Source organism: Acanthisitta chloris, unplaced genomic scaffold (genome assembly GCF_000695815.1).
Source record: "Acanthisitta chloris isolate BGI_N310 unplaced genomic scaffold, ASM69581v1 scaffold46039, whole genome shotgun sequence".
Lineage (NCBI taxonomy): Eukaryota > Metazoa > Chordata > Aves > Passeriformes > Acanthisittidae > Acanthisitta > Acanthisitta chloris.
In genome coordinates this window covers 1-16,213 of record NW_008690554.1, presented here as the reverse complement: position 1 = coordinate 16,213, position 16,213 = coordinate 1, and the positions used below count along the sequence as shown (strand labels likewise).

Here is a 16,213-nt window from a genome sequence, read left to right as displayed (position 1 = left end):
AGAAAATCCATTACAGAGAAAAACCACTAGTTGTCACACGAAGGAAGAGTGAAGTGTATGACAGGAACAGAACTGTTAGCACTGGCATAGGTGAGTTAAACAGATTATCTGGCACAATCATTACTCTTGCCTGTTACAGATAAGGAAATGTGTAGCTAGTGATTTGTAACAGCTACATAAGATGGAGCTTTACTTCGCTTGAATACAAAACTTCACAGTGGCACAAATCTTGATATTTTCTTGCTGTGCAAGGATGGGCTGCTCCCATCCAGAGATTGGCCTGATATATACAAACAGGACGCTTCCAATCACCACTGTCATAGCAGCTGTAGAATAAAAATGCAAATACAATAAATTTAGTATAAAAATTACTTTTTTATTTGCTGCTTCAATTTGTTCTTCCTTTTCACTTGCCAGCTGCAATAGTTCTTCCTGATGTGCTGCCAGCATTGATTCAAGTTGTTTTCTAAAAGCACTATCCATTTCATGAAGCTTTTCCACAGCAATCCTAAAAATTGATTAAAAAAGAATCACACTCTAGCAAACAACTGAAGTATTTTGCTTTGCCCAATTCTGCCTTTGATAAGGTTTTAATAACATAGGCACAAAGACAGTTGTATCACTATCAGCATCAGAAGATGTCCTGTTTTCTCAAGTACATGTTCTAGTTTTATGCACTGTGTTTAGGGCTTGTGGCATTCCTCTGAGCAGAGGAATTTAATTACTAGGCAAAGGAGACAAAGATTCAGGCTTGCTACTGTCCAGATGGGTAAGAACTCCACTCGTTTTCAAACCTCTACTTATTATGCTTTTACTTTGCAAGAAGTGAATGGGAGAAGAACTGTGTGATCCTGTACATGGCCTGTGACTCACAGAAACAGAAGTGTCTGCTTCACAGTAGTGAAGCATCTCCTTGACTCCAAGCAACTTCTGCTTTTAGGGAATAATTCTAAAATATGCAGAAACAGAAAGCAAGACAAATTATTCTACTATACAATTAATTTACAACAAAAGTTTGAAACAAACCAGAACTAGTCAGAACTAAAAATTTCAGTTTCACAACCAATTTTTCAACAATTCCAAAGCCCAGTACTATTGACTATTTGAGGTGGTTGGCTTTGTTTGGGGTTTTTTTGTTTGGTGTTGGTTTGTGTTTTTTCTTTTTTTTTTAAAATTCAAACTTGACCATCAAGGTATTTTCTTTCATTTATTAATCAGATGACCTTTCTTAAAATAACAGGTGAAGTGTAATTAAACAAACTATTAAATTTATCATGTAAAGCAAACATCCTTAGTCATACTAGCTTAATTCCTTCAGTAACAGCATTGCCTCCCTTGTACACCCAAATGCTAACCATAGTAGCTTGGCTTGACCTCTGATTTGCAACTAATTTGTCCTATGCATCCTGGTCATGAACTAGAAGGTTGACTGGCTCATGCTGAAAGAAACCCTGATACAGTCTGTGCCCTATGTGCACAAATATTTTCGCTCCAGCCAGCATACGTGATGACTACAGAAGAGCCCCTGTCATGTAACCATGACAGAGAGTTTACATGCAGAGGTAAATCAAATGAATTGTGGTGGAATGGGCATACTATATACTCTACAGTAACTGAGCAGTCACAAAATAAACTGTTAAGGTGTTCACCTCTGAGTTTGAAGACTTTTATTTCTCTCTTCAATCAGCTTCTTCTCTTTGATATCAAAGTTCTCCTTCATTTGTTTAACCTGCCCCTCCAGCTGGTTTAATAGCTCTCCTTTACCTTGCCACTTCTTTTTCAGTGCACTGAGAATAAAACACACATATTTACAAGGACTATAAATACCACTTCTTACGAGGGCAGAAAAAAAGTTTTCCATGCTTCCATTTTTCCACATTTCTGTGTATTTTAACAGCAAGCAGGTACTCTCTGAACATAGAATAACTTCAGAGCAGTGTTGCATACTATGATCTCAAAGAATTATCATGACTTGGATCACCTGTGTGCATTCTTGATGTCATCGAGTTCTACTTCTTTTTCTTCTAGCAGTTGCTTTAATTCCTCTTTTCTTTCACTTTGCCTTTTTAATTTTTGCATTAGCTCTTCACATTCAGCAGCTTTTTCATCCAACTGTACTTGAAGCAATGTCTGAGCTTCCCGATTTTCTTCATGGTGTTTTCTGATTTGTTTCTCTTGTTCTTGTAAGCCCTTTAGAAAATACATATTTTAGAACACAAACTCCCTTAATATTAATATTTACTGTTACTCTTCAAGAGTATTTGCTTGGTCTATGGTGGAATAAAGCAGAGAACGACATGTGAAAATTTACTCTTCTGAATGCATTATTATAAAAAAAACACTTAGTAAAGTGATAGCCAGTTAATCTATCTTCATCTGAAAGAAGTAGAAATAAAAAAAACCCATAAATCTGAAGTAGGAAGAAAGTTAAGAAAAAAGTTAGTTGGAACTCTTATTCTACATAAGAGTTGAGTAAACAACTTATTCTTTTGAACAACTTATTCTACATCAGTCAATGAGCTCACCATCTGTAACACTGCTGTACAGTTTAATGACTAATGCATCTGACTGACATAACATGCTCTAAAATTCTGATTAATAAGCTAAAGACAAATGGAATTAATAGAACAAAACATAGTACCTCTGCTGCCAAAATACTGATCTACAAGAACAGAGACAAAACATTTACATTGTAAAATAAATGTGAAGCAAACATTTCTTATTTTCTTTAAAACACCTGGGAAGAATTATGGTATTCTAGTTTCACCTCTCTTAAAATCATTATCAGGAATAACTTGAAGCAAGGCGGAGAAGAAAGCCTGTACATAAATATGGTTCAATAGAGTTTCAAAGTAGCACCTCTGTACATCAATTTAATTAAAGGCCACTTCTGCTCAGTGAAATCAGTTGCCACTGACAGCCTGACTGTGATTTGTGAGTGGGTAAACTGGGAGTGCAGCCCCAGTTTTCATTACAGCTCTTATGATAGCTAAAATGAAGACTTGCAGTGAAAGTTAAGCACACCAATTGTCAGATATGGCACTTACTTCTTTTAATCTCCTAATTGTTTCTGTCTGATCATCCAGTATTTTGTTTTTAATTTTTATAGTATCACTGTCCTGTTCCTTTTGCTTTTTTAATGTCTCAATCTCATTTGTTAACACTTCAATTTTTGCCTCCAGTTTTCCCCGATCTTGAGCAAGATGAGCTCCTAGACAAAACAGGATATTCACACTACAGCACTCATTTTACAGACGACTTGAAGATGTAGGATGTTGGTACATGGGGGGGAGGCAAAGGTGAGAACCACCACACAAACCAAACATAACTGCTTCACCCACTGGAAGGACTTAATCTATAGGGATTTAATCTGTAAGTAGGTAACACATAAGAGGAAATGTAGAACTTAAAGTCTGTATTTTAACCTTTGAAAATTTCTGTGAAAAAGTCAACAGTAATTCTTACAGACCCAGACAATCTCAAAGAAACCACAAGGTTTTTGAGTCACATGAATAGAGAAAAAAGAACAATGCCCCAGGTTTTTCTCTATTTTCACCCAGTATTTAACACTTTAAGATACATACTGAATTTTTCACATTAGACTTGTCTGACAGACAAGCAGCATTATATTATGCATCACTGTTTACAAATCCCTGTTTTCCTAGTTTTATATTCTAAGAAGTTCTTTGTACTACATTACGGTATTTTGGCATTTTCAGGACGTAGATAATCTATATTTGCAACTAACTCCCACAACTGCTGTTACAGATCCTGTATCAGCCTGTGTGTGCCACAGAACATCTATTTTTGCACATCATCTTTGGGACTAGGCATCCACAGACCCTGTCAGGATTACAGCCATGCTGGAGTGTTTATTTGAAATGTAAGAGACTGACCACCACCAATTTTTCTGCAAAAGAAAATAGACCAACTGTTTTACCCTGTTGTGCTAACTCCTGCCCCCATATTTTTCTTTCCATTTTCAACCCATCAATCACAGATTCCTGGGCCGTCAGCTGAGAAATAAGTTTTCCATTTTCCTTTTTTAGAAGTTCAACTTGAACAGCCTTCTGTTTGTCCTCCTCAATCACAGTTTCAAGTTCTCCAGTTCGACACTGTATAAACGAACATTAGGAAAATACTGTAAGATCCTTTAAAACAATATTCAAAATTTCAAATCGATACCAAGTGACTAGGAATGTAATACTTTTATACAGGAAATTAGGTTAACTGAGAAATATTCTGCTTGCATGCAGGGTTCTATTTGCAGCTCTTCGCAGTAATGAAATACAAATGTTTGCTACAGCTAGACATACTTCAATCCCAGAAAACTGTAAAGCTGATTTCTAAATAACCACCTTAAATAATGAATGCCATTATAAAAACCTGTTTAGAATTACAACTGCACAGGTCAAAATAAGCAAAAGAGAAGATAAAGCTAGGATATTAAAAACCAAATCAGAAGAAAACAGGCAGAAGCTGGGATGAACTTCACTTCCCATGGTAAAGATCTATCTTCAGTTACGGAGGCTACTTTTGATTTTACAAATTACAACTATTTGATATATGTATTTTCAAATTTTGTTCTTAGCAGCATCAGTGAGTGGCACAATCCAATTCTGTACAACAGCACAATGTCTGGACACCTCAACAGCAACCGGTGTGGGAGAGATTAGAAACAGCTGTGCAGGGGTTGCACTGCACTGAAGTTTTACCACAGAGATGGACTGGAAACATACATGGACTGGATTGCACAACAGTTTAAAAGTTATTTTCCTAAAATTTTTAACAATTATTTACAGATAGCATAGTAGTATAACATGTTCCCATAGGGTGATCAGTAGGGTAAACTGGGAAGGCAACTGTGCCCACAGTATTTAGCATTAAAATTCAACAATTAGGAGACAACGAACAACACTGCTAACTTTAAGTAACTAGGAGATATTAAAGTGCTAATGACTACATTGGGTAATTTATTCAATTCATTTTTACTTCAGGTACAGCGATCACTGCAGAAGCATATTACATTCTACGGAGGATCAAGGCTATTAATGTAGGTTTTTAAATCTCAGTTCTGACTGACCATTACTGCTAGTGCTCACAAGGCAAGGAGTGCACTTTCGAATACATGAATGAGTCTAGATTTTTCTATATGAGGAGCAGTCTTTGGGAGAACTAGAAGTGCAAGATGCAAGAATAAAGGCTGATATGAAGCACTAGGTTTTGGTGCAGTCAGAAACAGGTGTCTTTCAGTCAACCAACCGTGCATGGAACTGGTTTATAGACAAAACATTATCTATATAGATATAGATAAGACATGTTATAGATATTACCAAAAATAATGTATGTAGCTGAAATGTTTGGAAAAAAGTACCTTCAGGTTTGCTGTAGTTTCTTCATTTAATTTTGCTAAATCTGCAATCTTTGCTTTCTGTTCTTCCACTATACTTGTCAGGTCTTGGATCAGACTTGCCATCTCTTTTTCCCTTTGTTCAAACTCAAAGAGGGCTCGTTTATGTTTAAACAGATCAGCAGAGACATTTTCAAACCCCTCCTTTACCTAGAGTTTTTTAAGTCAAGAATTGAAAAATGCTAACATTTGAAAAAGCACTTGAAATACATACACACAAGTGACGTTTAAATTTCAAGTGAAGAAACAGAAGTTCATCAATAGTATGTGAAACTAGTGATTATCTGAAGCTGCTTTTCTCCTGGTTTGTTGGTGACAGTTCAGCTTGAAAAAGTGGTTCTGCACAGCTACAAATTGTTAAAAACCCCAACCCCAACAAACAAAAAACCAAAACAGGCAAAAAATCCCTTCATGGGTGGATGGAAATTAGAGCAGGAAAGACATGGCTTCAGAACTTAAACAATGCCTTGATTTAATCTCATTGTTAAGACAGACATTAAAATCTTGAAAGAAGAACTTGAATTTAATTCAGTGTTTTTTTTCTTGCAACAGAAAGATTTGATGGGTGAAAAAAAGTCTTTTTTCCCCCCCTCTTCTCCCATCTATTTAAAACTGATTTAAAATGATGAAAACCAAATTTAAGTGAAGGTGAAGCCCTTTGTATTTTATTTTACATATAAAAATTGTAAATACTAACCAGAGAAGTTCTTTCAGAGATCTAGTAAGTTTTGAATTTGAGTTTCAAAATGTATATCCAAAATTCAATTTTGAAGTTAAATAAGGAACTTCATTATTAAGTATACTCATATATATGCAACTATCTCATTATCAAAACACAAGAGTTTTTTATGCAATTGAATATATTCTAATAGAAGATAAACATATTTTTAAAAATTAGACAGCTTTTTTCCTAATTTCTTTTGATTAACTTATGAACAAAATTGCTGGGTTTTTTGAGTGCTGACTTGGCACTTGTTGTCTATGTTCTAACCACTGATATTTCAAAGCTTATTACCAGTATTTTTGCATGAATCCTTGGAGCAAAGACCTTAAGGATCAAAACGAACCCAACAAAAGAAACACCAAAACTCAACACATTTAAGAGAACTACAACCCCACCTAGTGTGAGATGAAAAGTCTCACCTCTTTAAACCTGTTTGCTTCAATAGTTAAAGCTAAACGAAATTCAGCTTCTAACTCTCTATACTTCTGGTTTGACATATTGATTTTCTCCTGAAGTTCTTTAACACACTGTTCATGCCTCTGCTCCTCTTTAGCCATTTCTTTCGACAAGGCATCTTGAAATTCAGGTCCATTTAAAGCAACTCGGGTTTCAAGTTCTTTCCTGAAGTTATCAAACATACACGTGAGACACAAACTGCAGTATCTTGCAATGCTGTTTTAATTAATTTCCTTAGTACTACTTACCAAGGAAAATAAATTACATAATAAATGGGATAAATTCCTTAGTTTCACATATTTCAGTCTTCTATGACAACGGCCCTGCCATGAGGAAAATTCTGTTGCTACACCTTACTTTTAATTTTAACCTTACTTTTTAATTCAAACTTTTGTATAAATTATTCAATTCCTCTTTTGCTGTTAGTTAGCATTTGTTTCATTTGCTGTTAACATCTGGAAGTGACACTGGAATCAGAGAAAAGCCCTGTACAGCCAGACACTCTCTTTTGCAGTCATTCTCTTCACCCTCACCCAACAACTGCTGCTGCTCACTCAGACCCAAAACCCAAAAGCAGCAGCAACAGGGACCTGAAAGGAGAATGTTGAAGCCAAAGTATCCTGCACTCTAAGACTATTCTGTTTGTCTGCTTTAAAGCAAAAAACCACATCCACTGTCCTTCACATTACATCTTTTGGATGTAATTTTGGATTATATTACATTACATCTTTTGGATATAACTTTGGATTTATGAGACAATTATTGGAAGGTCTCAGAGCTATCAGATTCTTCCCATCTAAACCTGCAGTTATCTTGGTATCTCAATAAATTTGCCCTTGTAAAATTTAGCAAATTTAACCAGCTTATTAATAACCTTTCTCACATATTACTATACCACCTGGTACTTACTCTTTAGTTTGTATGCATATTTGATTGTATTAGCTGAACAGTATAGAACTTAGGTTCAAGTACTCTCAAAAAAAGGGAAATTTTCAAAAAGAAAAACAGCCAGACAAGTACCTCACCCACTCATGCACAGGCAAGATACTGCAGAAACTGACTTATTTGTTGGAACACTTTGTGTTATTGTAGTATAGGCAGCTCTTCAGACAGTAAATCAAATACAATTTTATTTTTATCTGATATTTCCTGAATTATAGATCAAGTATTTAAAACAAAAATTCAGCTATATCATAAGACAAGAACCTATCACATGAAAGGCCAGGAGACCATGGCTGTCTACAGGAATCTACAAGATATGAAGACATTCTCACATCAGCAAGAAAACGTGTGGGAAGCCATCTGCATGTTTACAAAGACTCTCTCCCATTACTTAAAAAAACCCCAAACTAAACCAAACACAAATCCAAACGAAACCACGCCCACATCTTAGAACACATTTAAACAAAACATGTTTGCAACACTAGCATCTCTATTAACTTGTGAAAATAGATGACCCCATACCTTTGCTCTTGCTCTCTTAATACGAGAAGTTCATGTAGCTGTTTTACCTTCTCCTTCTGCTGTCGGAAAGATATTCGAAGTAATTGTACTTCTCTTTCGTTTGCTGATGCTTTAAGCTCTGCTTCTTGCACTTGTTTCATCTGTGTGGAATTCATAAATAAGGATTGTATTAAAACTAATCTAGTCTTCAGGTCTTATACTGGATTTTATTTTGGGTTTTTTCCTGAATATATCTTGTCACCCGTGGAGAAATTTAAGACAAGATGTTTAAAATGAAGTCTTGTCTTACTATAACACACAAAAACTTTCATGAAGAACTAAGGGTATTTACTTAATTTGTAAAGAACTTGAAAGTATTGTGCAAAAAGTTGAAGAAGTGCATTGGCAGAATGATTTACTCAGTTACAAACTCTCATACTGTAATACTAGTATTATTTTCAAACAAAACATTTTGAGATGTATGCAACATAATTTTCTTTGTTTAAACACTCCACTTGTAAAAATCTCAACAATTCCGTTTTAGAGTTAAAGGTTGCTGAACAGAGCTGCTTCCTAATGATTTTAGAAAAAATGGAGAATCAGGATAAGCACAAGATGGCACACTCCCCTTTTTCTATTTGCTCCAAGCTTTTATGAGTAATTCCATTTTATAAATATAAGCCTTTCACAGACAAAGCTATCTTTCTGATTCAACAAGGAAGGAAAAAAGATATGAGAAAAAGTTCTAACAAATTATTTGTGAAATGGTAGTTCAAAATCAGGACACTTCAGAAGGCCAAGTTCTCATGTTCTACAGGTTAAGCGTTTCCATGACTAACATTTAGACACACCTTACTGTATTCCTATTGTTTTGTTGTCCTGCTGGCCACACTATTTCTGATACAAGCCAGGATGCCACTGGCCTTCTTGGTCACCTGGGCACACTGCTGGCTCATGTTCAGCTGCTGTTGACCAGCACCCCCAGATCCTTCTCTCTTGGGCAGCTTTCCAACCACTCTGCTCCTAGCCTGCAGCGCTGCATGGGATTGTTGTGACCAAAGTGCAGGATCCAAATGTTCTTAAAAAAACTTGTCTTTGTTACTGGATGTTTTCAGAAAATATCAACTCTCAGTGTTAAGTACATAGGACTTGTTCTTCTTTAGCTTAAGATCACATCATGTGACATACTCCCATTTATAAAAGACATTGACAATTCAAATGGATACCTGTTATTAACTACTACTCTGCAGAAAAAAAGCCTCAGCTTTTATTGTGGAAAACTCAGACTTACTGCTTGTAACATCTACTTTGCCTTTACACCCAGGGCTACAGTAGCCATACTGTTGCCATTCTGCTCATGAAAAACATTTACCTCTATCGCTCGTTGCTGCAATCTCTGCGTCTCCATCTTGGATATTGTTTCTTCTAAAGCTTGTGTAGCCTTCTGATGTTCTGCTTCTTTATTTCTTGCCTGATTTAACTCATTAGTAAGTCTTTCAGTTTCACTTTTTAACTGCTGGACATCTGTTTGCAGTCTTGCTTTGGCATCTCTCTCTTTCAATACTAATTCCTTTAACCTGAGAATAAATGCAATAAAGTTGTATTACAAACATTTCATCATGTGTAGCATTACTGTATGGAGCTTCATTTTAAATAACCTGATCTGGAGACAACCTCATGGATAAATCTTCTAGGAAATTATATTCCAATATCATTTTGCTTTACATAAAAGTTGAACATATACTATCAATTTGTAATTTGATAATTTTCTGATATTGTTCTAAGGCAAGAGCAAGAAGAAATCTGCAGAAAGAAATTTCATCAGGTAGAGAAATTCTAGCACTACTTCTTGGCGCAATATTTTCCAAGTATATTGTTTAAAGCTTTTCATTTCTTAAGCCTACAAATTGAATGTTGCAATTTAAAAGAAACCAAACTTTTATACTACAGCACTGTGCTTCCCTACCTGTCAGTAGTGTATACAGCCATACTTTGAATATTCTTTTCTTCTTTTGCATGCTTCTGTAGCTCTCTGACATGCTCTAATAATTTCTTCTCTGCTTGCTCTGCTTTCCATCTCCTTTCCTTCTCCTGATCCAGTTCTTGAATCAGCACCTTAGCAAAAATGTGGTAAGAATCAACTTAGTAGGAAACATTCAAGTGTAGCCAAAAATGACAAACAATACTTATAATTACAGAACAAGACTTTTTTGTTGTTCTGGAACTCACAGATAGAGGAAAAGTGCAAGCAAGAAGGCCAAAAACTCCCATAAAAGTGAAATAAAACAAATTCCCAGTTGACACTACAAGAACTCCACTATTCTTGCTATTATCTGCACACAATCATCTTTGTCACCTCCAATTTTAGTTTCACCAGGAGACACATGCTTGGCTTCAGGTGAAGACATACTCATATTTAACTTGAAATTATGCAAAACCTACTCGGTATGTTGATTCCTCTGTGGCACTTGAATTAATTTCTTCTACTTTTTCTATATTGTTCTGTCTTCCAGTTAGTATTTCAGCTTTTCTTCCCACTACTTTCAAGTTTTGATTATCGGATGAAGAACTAAAATGAGTGTCTCTCTGACTGGAGTGTGGACACTTGGAGGAATTCTTCTTCTCTTCCCTATAACAGCAGGACATCCAGGTATTTTTAAGAACATGCAGAGTTTAAAGAGTAACAGGGGACTCAGACACTTTTATAGGACAAAATGTTACAGTTTTATGCAGAAGCTGGACAGTACAGAGTTCAAAACCATGTAGAAAATAACCTGAAGCAGACCATAGCAGAAACAGCTAAATTCATATATTCAGCTTAAAAAAGATACATATAACCAATAGATGCTATCTGAAAAGCATCTTATGATCACATAGATACGAAGCAATTTTAGAGAAGCAGAGTAGCTGTAGAGCTGCAGTGGCTGACTAAACTAATATACTCTAATTTGTATCACCTTCCACTCATCACTTCTGATATTTACTATATAAATAAAAGAAATTACTATGGCATCCTCAGCTTTGTCACACATTATGGACTGCCATATTCTTGACCATAGTTGTGACACCACAAATTTGATTTTTAATGAGTGAGTTCTGTCTGTCATGTCTGTGGATAACTCTTCTGTCACCATGACTTAAAACAAAGATGGAAATACAAGGTGTTAGAATTCTGAAAGTGTTTGTTTTGGAATCTTCAATTCATAGAATCATAGAATTTAGGGGCTGGAATGGACCTTACAGATCACCCAGTCCCAACCCCGCCTGCCATGGGCAAGGACACCTCCTCACTAGATCAGGCTCCTGGTCTTAAACACTGCCAGGGTTGGGGCAGCCACCATGTCTCTAGGCAACCTGTTCCAGTGTCTCACCACCCTGACAGTAAAAAGCTTTTTACTCACATCCTACCTAGACTTTCCCTCCTTCAGTTTAGTTCTTCTCACCTAAGGACAGAAACTGTTCATACAGAGAGATGAGTGAATGAAGCCTCAGTAGCTACTAATTTTTGGGGCATTATTAACATGCTAATTTACTCAACCTACCACTTTCAGCAAAATGTTTCGAAGTCATAACTACGTTCACTGACAATATTCAGCTTAATTCAATGCGGCTATATATGGCAAATACTGGGATACCTGCCAGTTGTTTTGTTCTTAAGACGACTTGCATGACACTTAGCAGATAAGGTAGTTCTACGGTAAGTAGGGATCTTGCTTCTTTTCATGACCTTTCTGTTGTTCTCTTTCCCACTCTCATTTTCACTCTCAGAAGTTGGATCTGTGTCTGTCTTAGCTTTAAGAGTATTTGGAGGAACTTCCTTTCCTGAGGTATCAGACACCTAAGAACAGATCAAAGTTTTATCTATACAGTTTACAGTTTCTAATTGACTAATTTCTAACACTTATTCAGGTGCTATTTTTAAAAAACCTTCACACAAATTAATTTTGCTAGAAAAGTAAATAATTTCTTCCGAACAATCCCTTCCTTCCTTGCTAAAATATTTCATTGCTTTTTAGCTAAAATAAACCCATCAGAACAGCATGCTTGGAAACAAACAGTTGTATGTCTCTGACATACCTGAAGTTCGGTAAAATCCTTAGGAATAGAAAGTAGGTGCAAAATGTAAAATAAATACAGCACTTAAAACCAAAAAAGCCTTGCAAACATGCAAGGTACACCACAAACCGTTACAAAACCACACCTGACACACCTATCAGACCAAGCTGACCTATTAGCAAAACTAATTTTCACCAACTGTATAATCCAGGTATTTTGGTGCATTTCGGGTTTTACTCTGGTTCAGTTAGAACATTGATCACTTCAGGGTAAAAAACCCAGAAAGTAATTTTCTAATACAACATGATCATATAGCACTGCTAGTCCCATACACTATGGTTTTTGTTCAGTATGAAAGTCTTTATGATTTAAAGTGCAATCTTCATTCTTAAAAGACGTGCTTTTATTTTATCCCCAGATTCTCAAAATTAAGGACACATTAGCACAGTCAGCACATACATACCAGCAGAAATGCTCCAGTCTGTTCCAGCAAACTTTTGCATGGTCAAAAAGGTACACTCATTTTGCAAACAAAACTTTCTGTGTAATGACAGGAAAAGCAATTCACCTTTTGCAGTATCTGTGAAATCTGATCTTCTATTTTTTTAATCCTCATCTCACTGAATATTTTATCCAGTTCAGTCTTCTCTGGTTCTGAAGATGAGACAAGCTCTGTGGAGGAGCTGATGGCACTTTCTATTGGTTTTCTTGCACGCTGACGGAAATGAGCCAATACCTGATCAATACGTGGTGTCGCCAGCGGTAAGGAAACACTGTTCTATCAGAAGGAAAGACAACCCTTGTAACAATAATGAGTTTCATGCAATATAAAAATAAAAAGTATCAATCTTAAAAACAACACACACAAACTACAGCACCTGATCTCTGGATGAGGGGCACCCAGATGAAACCGAAGAGCCCAAAATGTCTTCTGAACACTGCAAATCTGAACAGTTTTCTTCTGTAGGGTCCACTGGTTCACCAGAAATGTTTCTTCCATCTAGAGCTGTTAGCTGGGGCAATGACTGAAGAACAGTTTCTCTATAACCTTGAGGAAAAACCACATTTAAACTGAAATCAATCTCCTAAGGAGACGTCTAGTGTATTTCAGGTACCCTGTCATCTTAAAATATTTATTGCATTTTTAATATAAGAAAAAGAAGTAGTGAGTTATCTACAGCTATCTCACCCTTCCTCACCCGTGGCTTTCAACAGTCATTACAAACTAAACCATCAGCACACTGCAGTTGCATAGACAACCTTACAATATCAGCCTGCTGCACCAAAACAGTTGTACCAAGTGGAAGGACCAGACAAATGACGAAAGGGCTTAGATAACTTCATCCTTTGTCAGTAAATGAAATCAGGTGCTATGAAAGCATTGATGTTAAATTTCTTAAAATTAATAGAATTTGGGCTTCTGAACACTGGTTTTGAAAGGAAGTGTCACCAAAGATATAGATATGAAGAGATATGTAAATACTTGCAGAAGAAAACTAGTGGAATTTAGATAACTTTAATAGTCCTGTTACAGCTTTCATAGTGCTTGAATGCATTTGCAAAACTAGATGATGGGTGCTTTTGAAAAAATTACTTTAAACCTTATTTGGCTTTCCTCAATTACCTCTAAGGTTTCTAACTGTACATATATAACACCTGCATCAGTTACATGCTCATGATATGACTGCTATTTTGTATTATTGTAATTCGTACAGTCTTACTGTTTGCAATTAAATTAACTTTGAGCTCTCCCAAAAGCATCAATCCTCCGTTTCTACCTTCTTGTAAGGAGATTTTCTCCTTATAGAGACAAAGAAAACAAACAAAACCTGCACCAAAATAGGATGCTACAACTTAACTTGTTTGAACACAGAGTGTAACATTTAAATGGCACGAAAAACCTACGCCAGAACCAGAAACTCTAAGCAACGTAACTAAAAGTGATGTATCCACATGCATTCTCCAACTTGGCTCCATGCTGCCTAGTGAAACCCCTGCCTACTATTTTTATGAAATGCTAACTATTGCAGAGCATCTTAGAGTCTGTCACTGGTAACCAAAGCTGTGGGAAAAGAAGGAAAAACTAACAGTGCTACTGATCTTTCTCTTGTGGTCTCTATCAGTTGCAGACTGTCTACTTCCCAAGCCTATCCTCTTTCTATATTTCAGTATCTCTATGTCCATTCTTCAAATTCTCCACCTACTCACCTTATATCACTACTCCTTTTCTCCTATTTCTGCAGTACTTTCTCTTTCCATCACTCTTTGTCTATTTCCCACCTTAACCTAAAATAAAGTCACAGAATCATAGAATGGCCTGGGTTGGAAGGGATCATAAAGATAATTTAGTCAATAATCATCAATGTCCCCCCGGCATAAGAGGGACACCTTCCACTAGACCAGCTTGCTCAGAGCTCCATCCAACCTGGCCTTGAACACTTCCAGGATAAGACATCCACAGCTTCTCTGGCCAACATGTTCCAGTGCCTCACCACCCTCACAGTAAAGAAATTCTTCCTAGTATCTAATCTAAACCTACTGTCTTTCAGTTTGAAGCCATTCCCCCTTGTCCTGCCACTACATACCCTTGTAAATAGTCCCTCTCCATCTTTCTTGTAGCTGCCCTTCAGGTACTGGAAGGCCACAATTAGGTCACTCTGAAGCTTTCTCTTCTCCTGGCAATCATCCTGGTGGCTCTCCTCTGGACTCACGTGAAAACACTGAGTCTTATCAAAGCATAGAAGAAGTTAAAATTCTGAGAATATTTTTTTATGGAAAACTAATTACTTTTGATGAAATTTAGATTTCTGGTTGGCTAGTTTATGAATGAATTTGCAAGCTTCAGAACATGGCTCATAGCTTAAAGGAAATCACTGACCTAATGAGCATAAAGTATCTAATTAATGTGAGAGCCATACCTGCTGTGTTACAAACTGGATTGGCTTTTCCATTCTTTTCCAGCATGAGACTCGTCAAACAGCACAGCCCCTTTGTGCACTGAAGCAAGTGATTAATATTGCTTACACAATTGCTGTGGAGGTCAATATAGCTAATCTTATGCCTGGTACCGTGAAGGGATTGAAATCCTGAAAATTTGAAGAAAACAAAACAACCACAAAATTATGTTTTCTGCTACAATCATAGACTATGGGGTTTAGAACAAATGGCATCTCGTTGAAAAATATTCAATAATATATCATAACTGGAAATGAGAGAACAATATTTGCTCCATATCCTTGAGTCAATAAGCTGTGGTACTCTACCACAGAGTACAACACTTAAGCTAGTCATGAAAACTAACTTTAGTTAATAAACATTTTCCTTGGAGTTTCATTTTACAGCTCAGTTCATTAACAAAACTGCAACCAATGTTCTTCTAAATTTTCTATTACAAATTCTCTTGATTCTGTAACTTAAAACCTTAGAAGCAACAACTGACCATTTCAAGAAATACATACACATATCTCAATGTTCATTCACATACGCGTGCATATAAACACATACATACTTACACAAAGTTGCATTTTTATCCTATCAAAATGAAAGACATGGAAAATGTGCAAATACCTGCAGAAATTATTGAAAGTAAGTTTCAAATGTTTACTGTACTACTTTCTCAGTAAATCTGGCCTTGTCAAATACAGCAGTACCAATTCCAGTTCAGAACAATCCTTAGTGAGAGGAGCAACAATCGCAACCTTTAGCAGAATTATTCGGTGAATTGGTTGAACTACTAGCAACTTCTAAAAATACTTGGGTCGTTTTTCAAGATTAAAGTGAGACCAACACTGCACATGGCAAAGTCACTTACCAGAGAGATCGTGTATGCGATTATATGACAAATTCAGCACCGTTAAATTAAACAGTTTTTCCAGCCCTACACAAAAATGAGGGAAAAATAGAAACAGTAAGATTTTCAGAAGAATGCTCTGCTTTCAACAAATTCACAACTTGCAAAGTGAGCCTTTAAAAACTGTAACTATAAATTATGACATTAAACTACAATCATAAGATAAAAAAACAGGTTTTCCTTCTTTAATTAGGGCATTTTGCTATGGTAACGCTTACAGAGACCATATACACGCATGGAGCAGATGATCCTAAATGCCATCACACAGCACCTA

At 36.2% G+C, this 16,213-nt stretch overlaps 1 protein-coding gene across 1 annotated transcript; it reads right to left on the bottom strand.

Moving 5' to 3' along the window:
* Positions 1-1,645: 1,645 nt before the first annotated feature.
* On the bottom strand, positions 1,646-15,966 carry LRRCC1 (leucine rich repeat and coiled-coil centrosomal protein 1; the record flags this gene model as incomplete). Its single annotated transcript, XM_009081834.1, has 15 exons — positions 1,646-1,787; positions 1,982-2,190; positions 3,048-3,211; positions 3,941-4,115; positions 5,375-5,560; positions 6,554-6,755; positions 8,055-8,194; positions 9,406-9,610; positions 10,000-10,148; positions 10,476-10,662; positions 11,669-11,871; positions 12,658-12,867; positions 12,968-13,137; positions 15,008-15,175; positions 15,901-15,966. Coding segments are annotated over 15 exons (2,576 nt in total), but the record flags the coding sequence as incomplete, so codon positions are not given.
* Between the last annotated feature and the right edge of the window lie 247 nt (positions 15,967-16,213).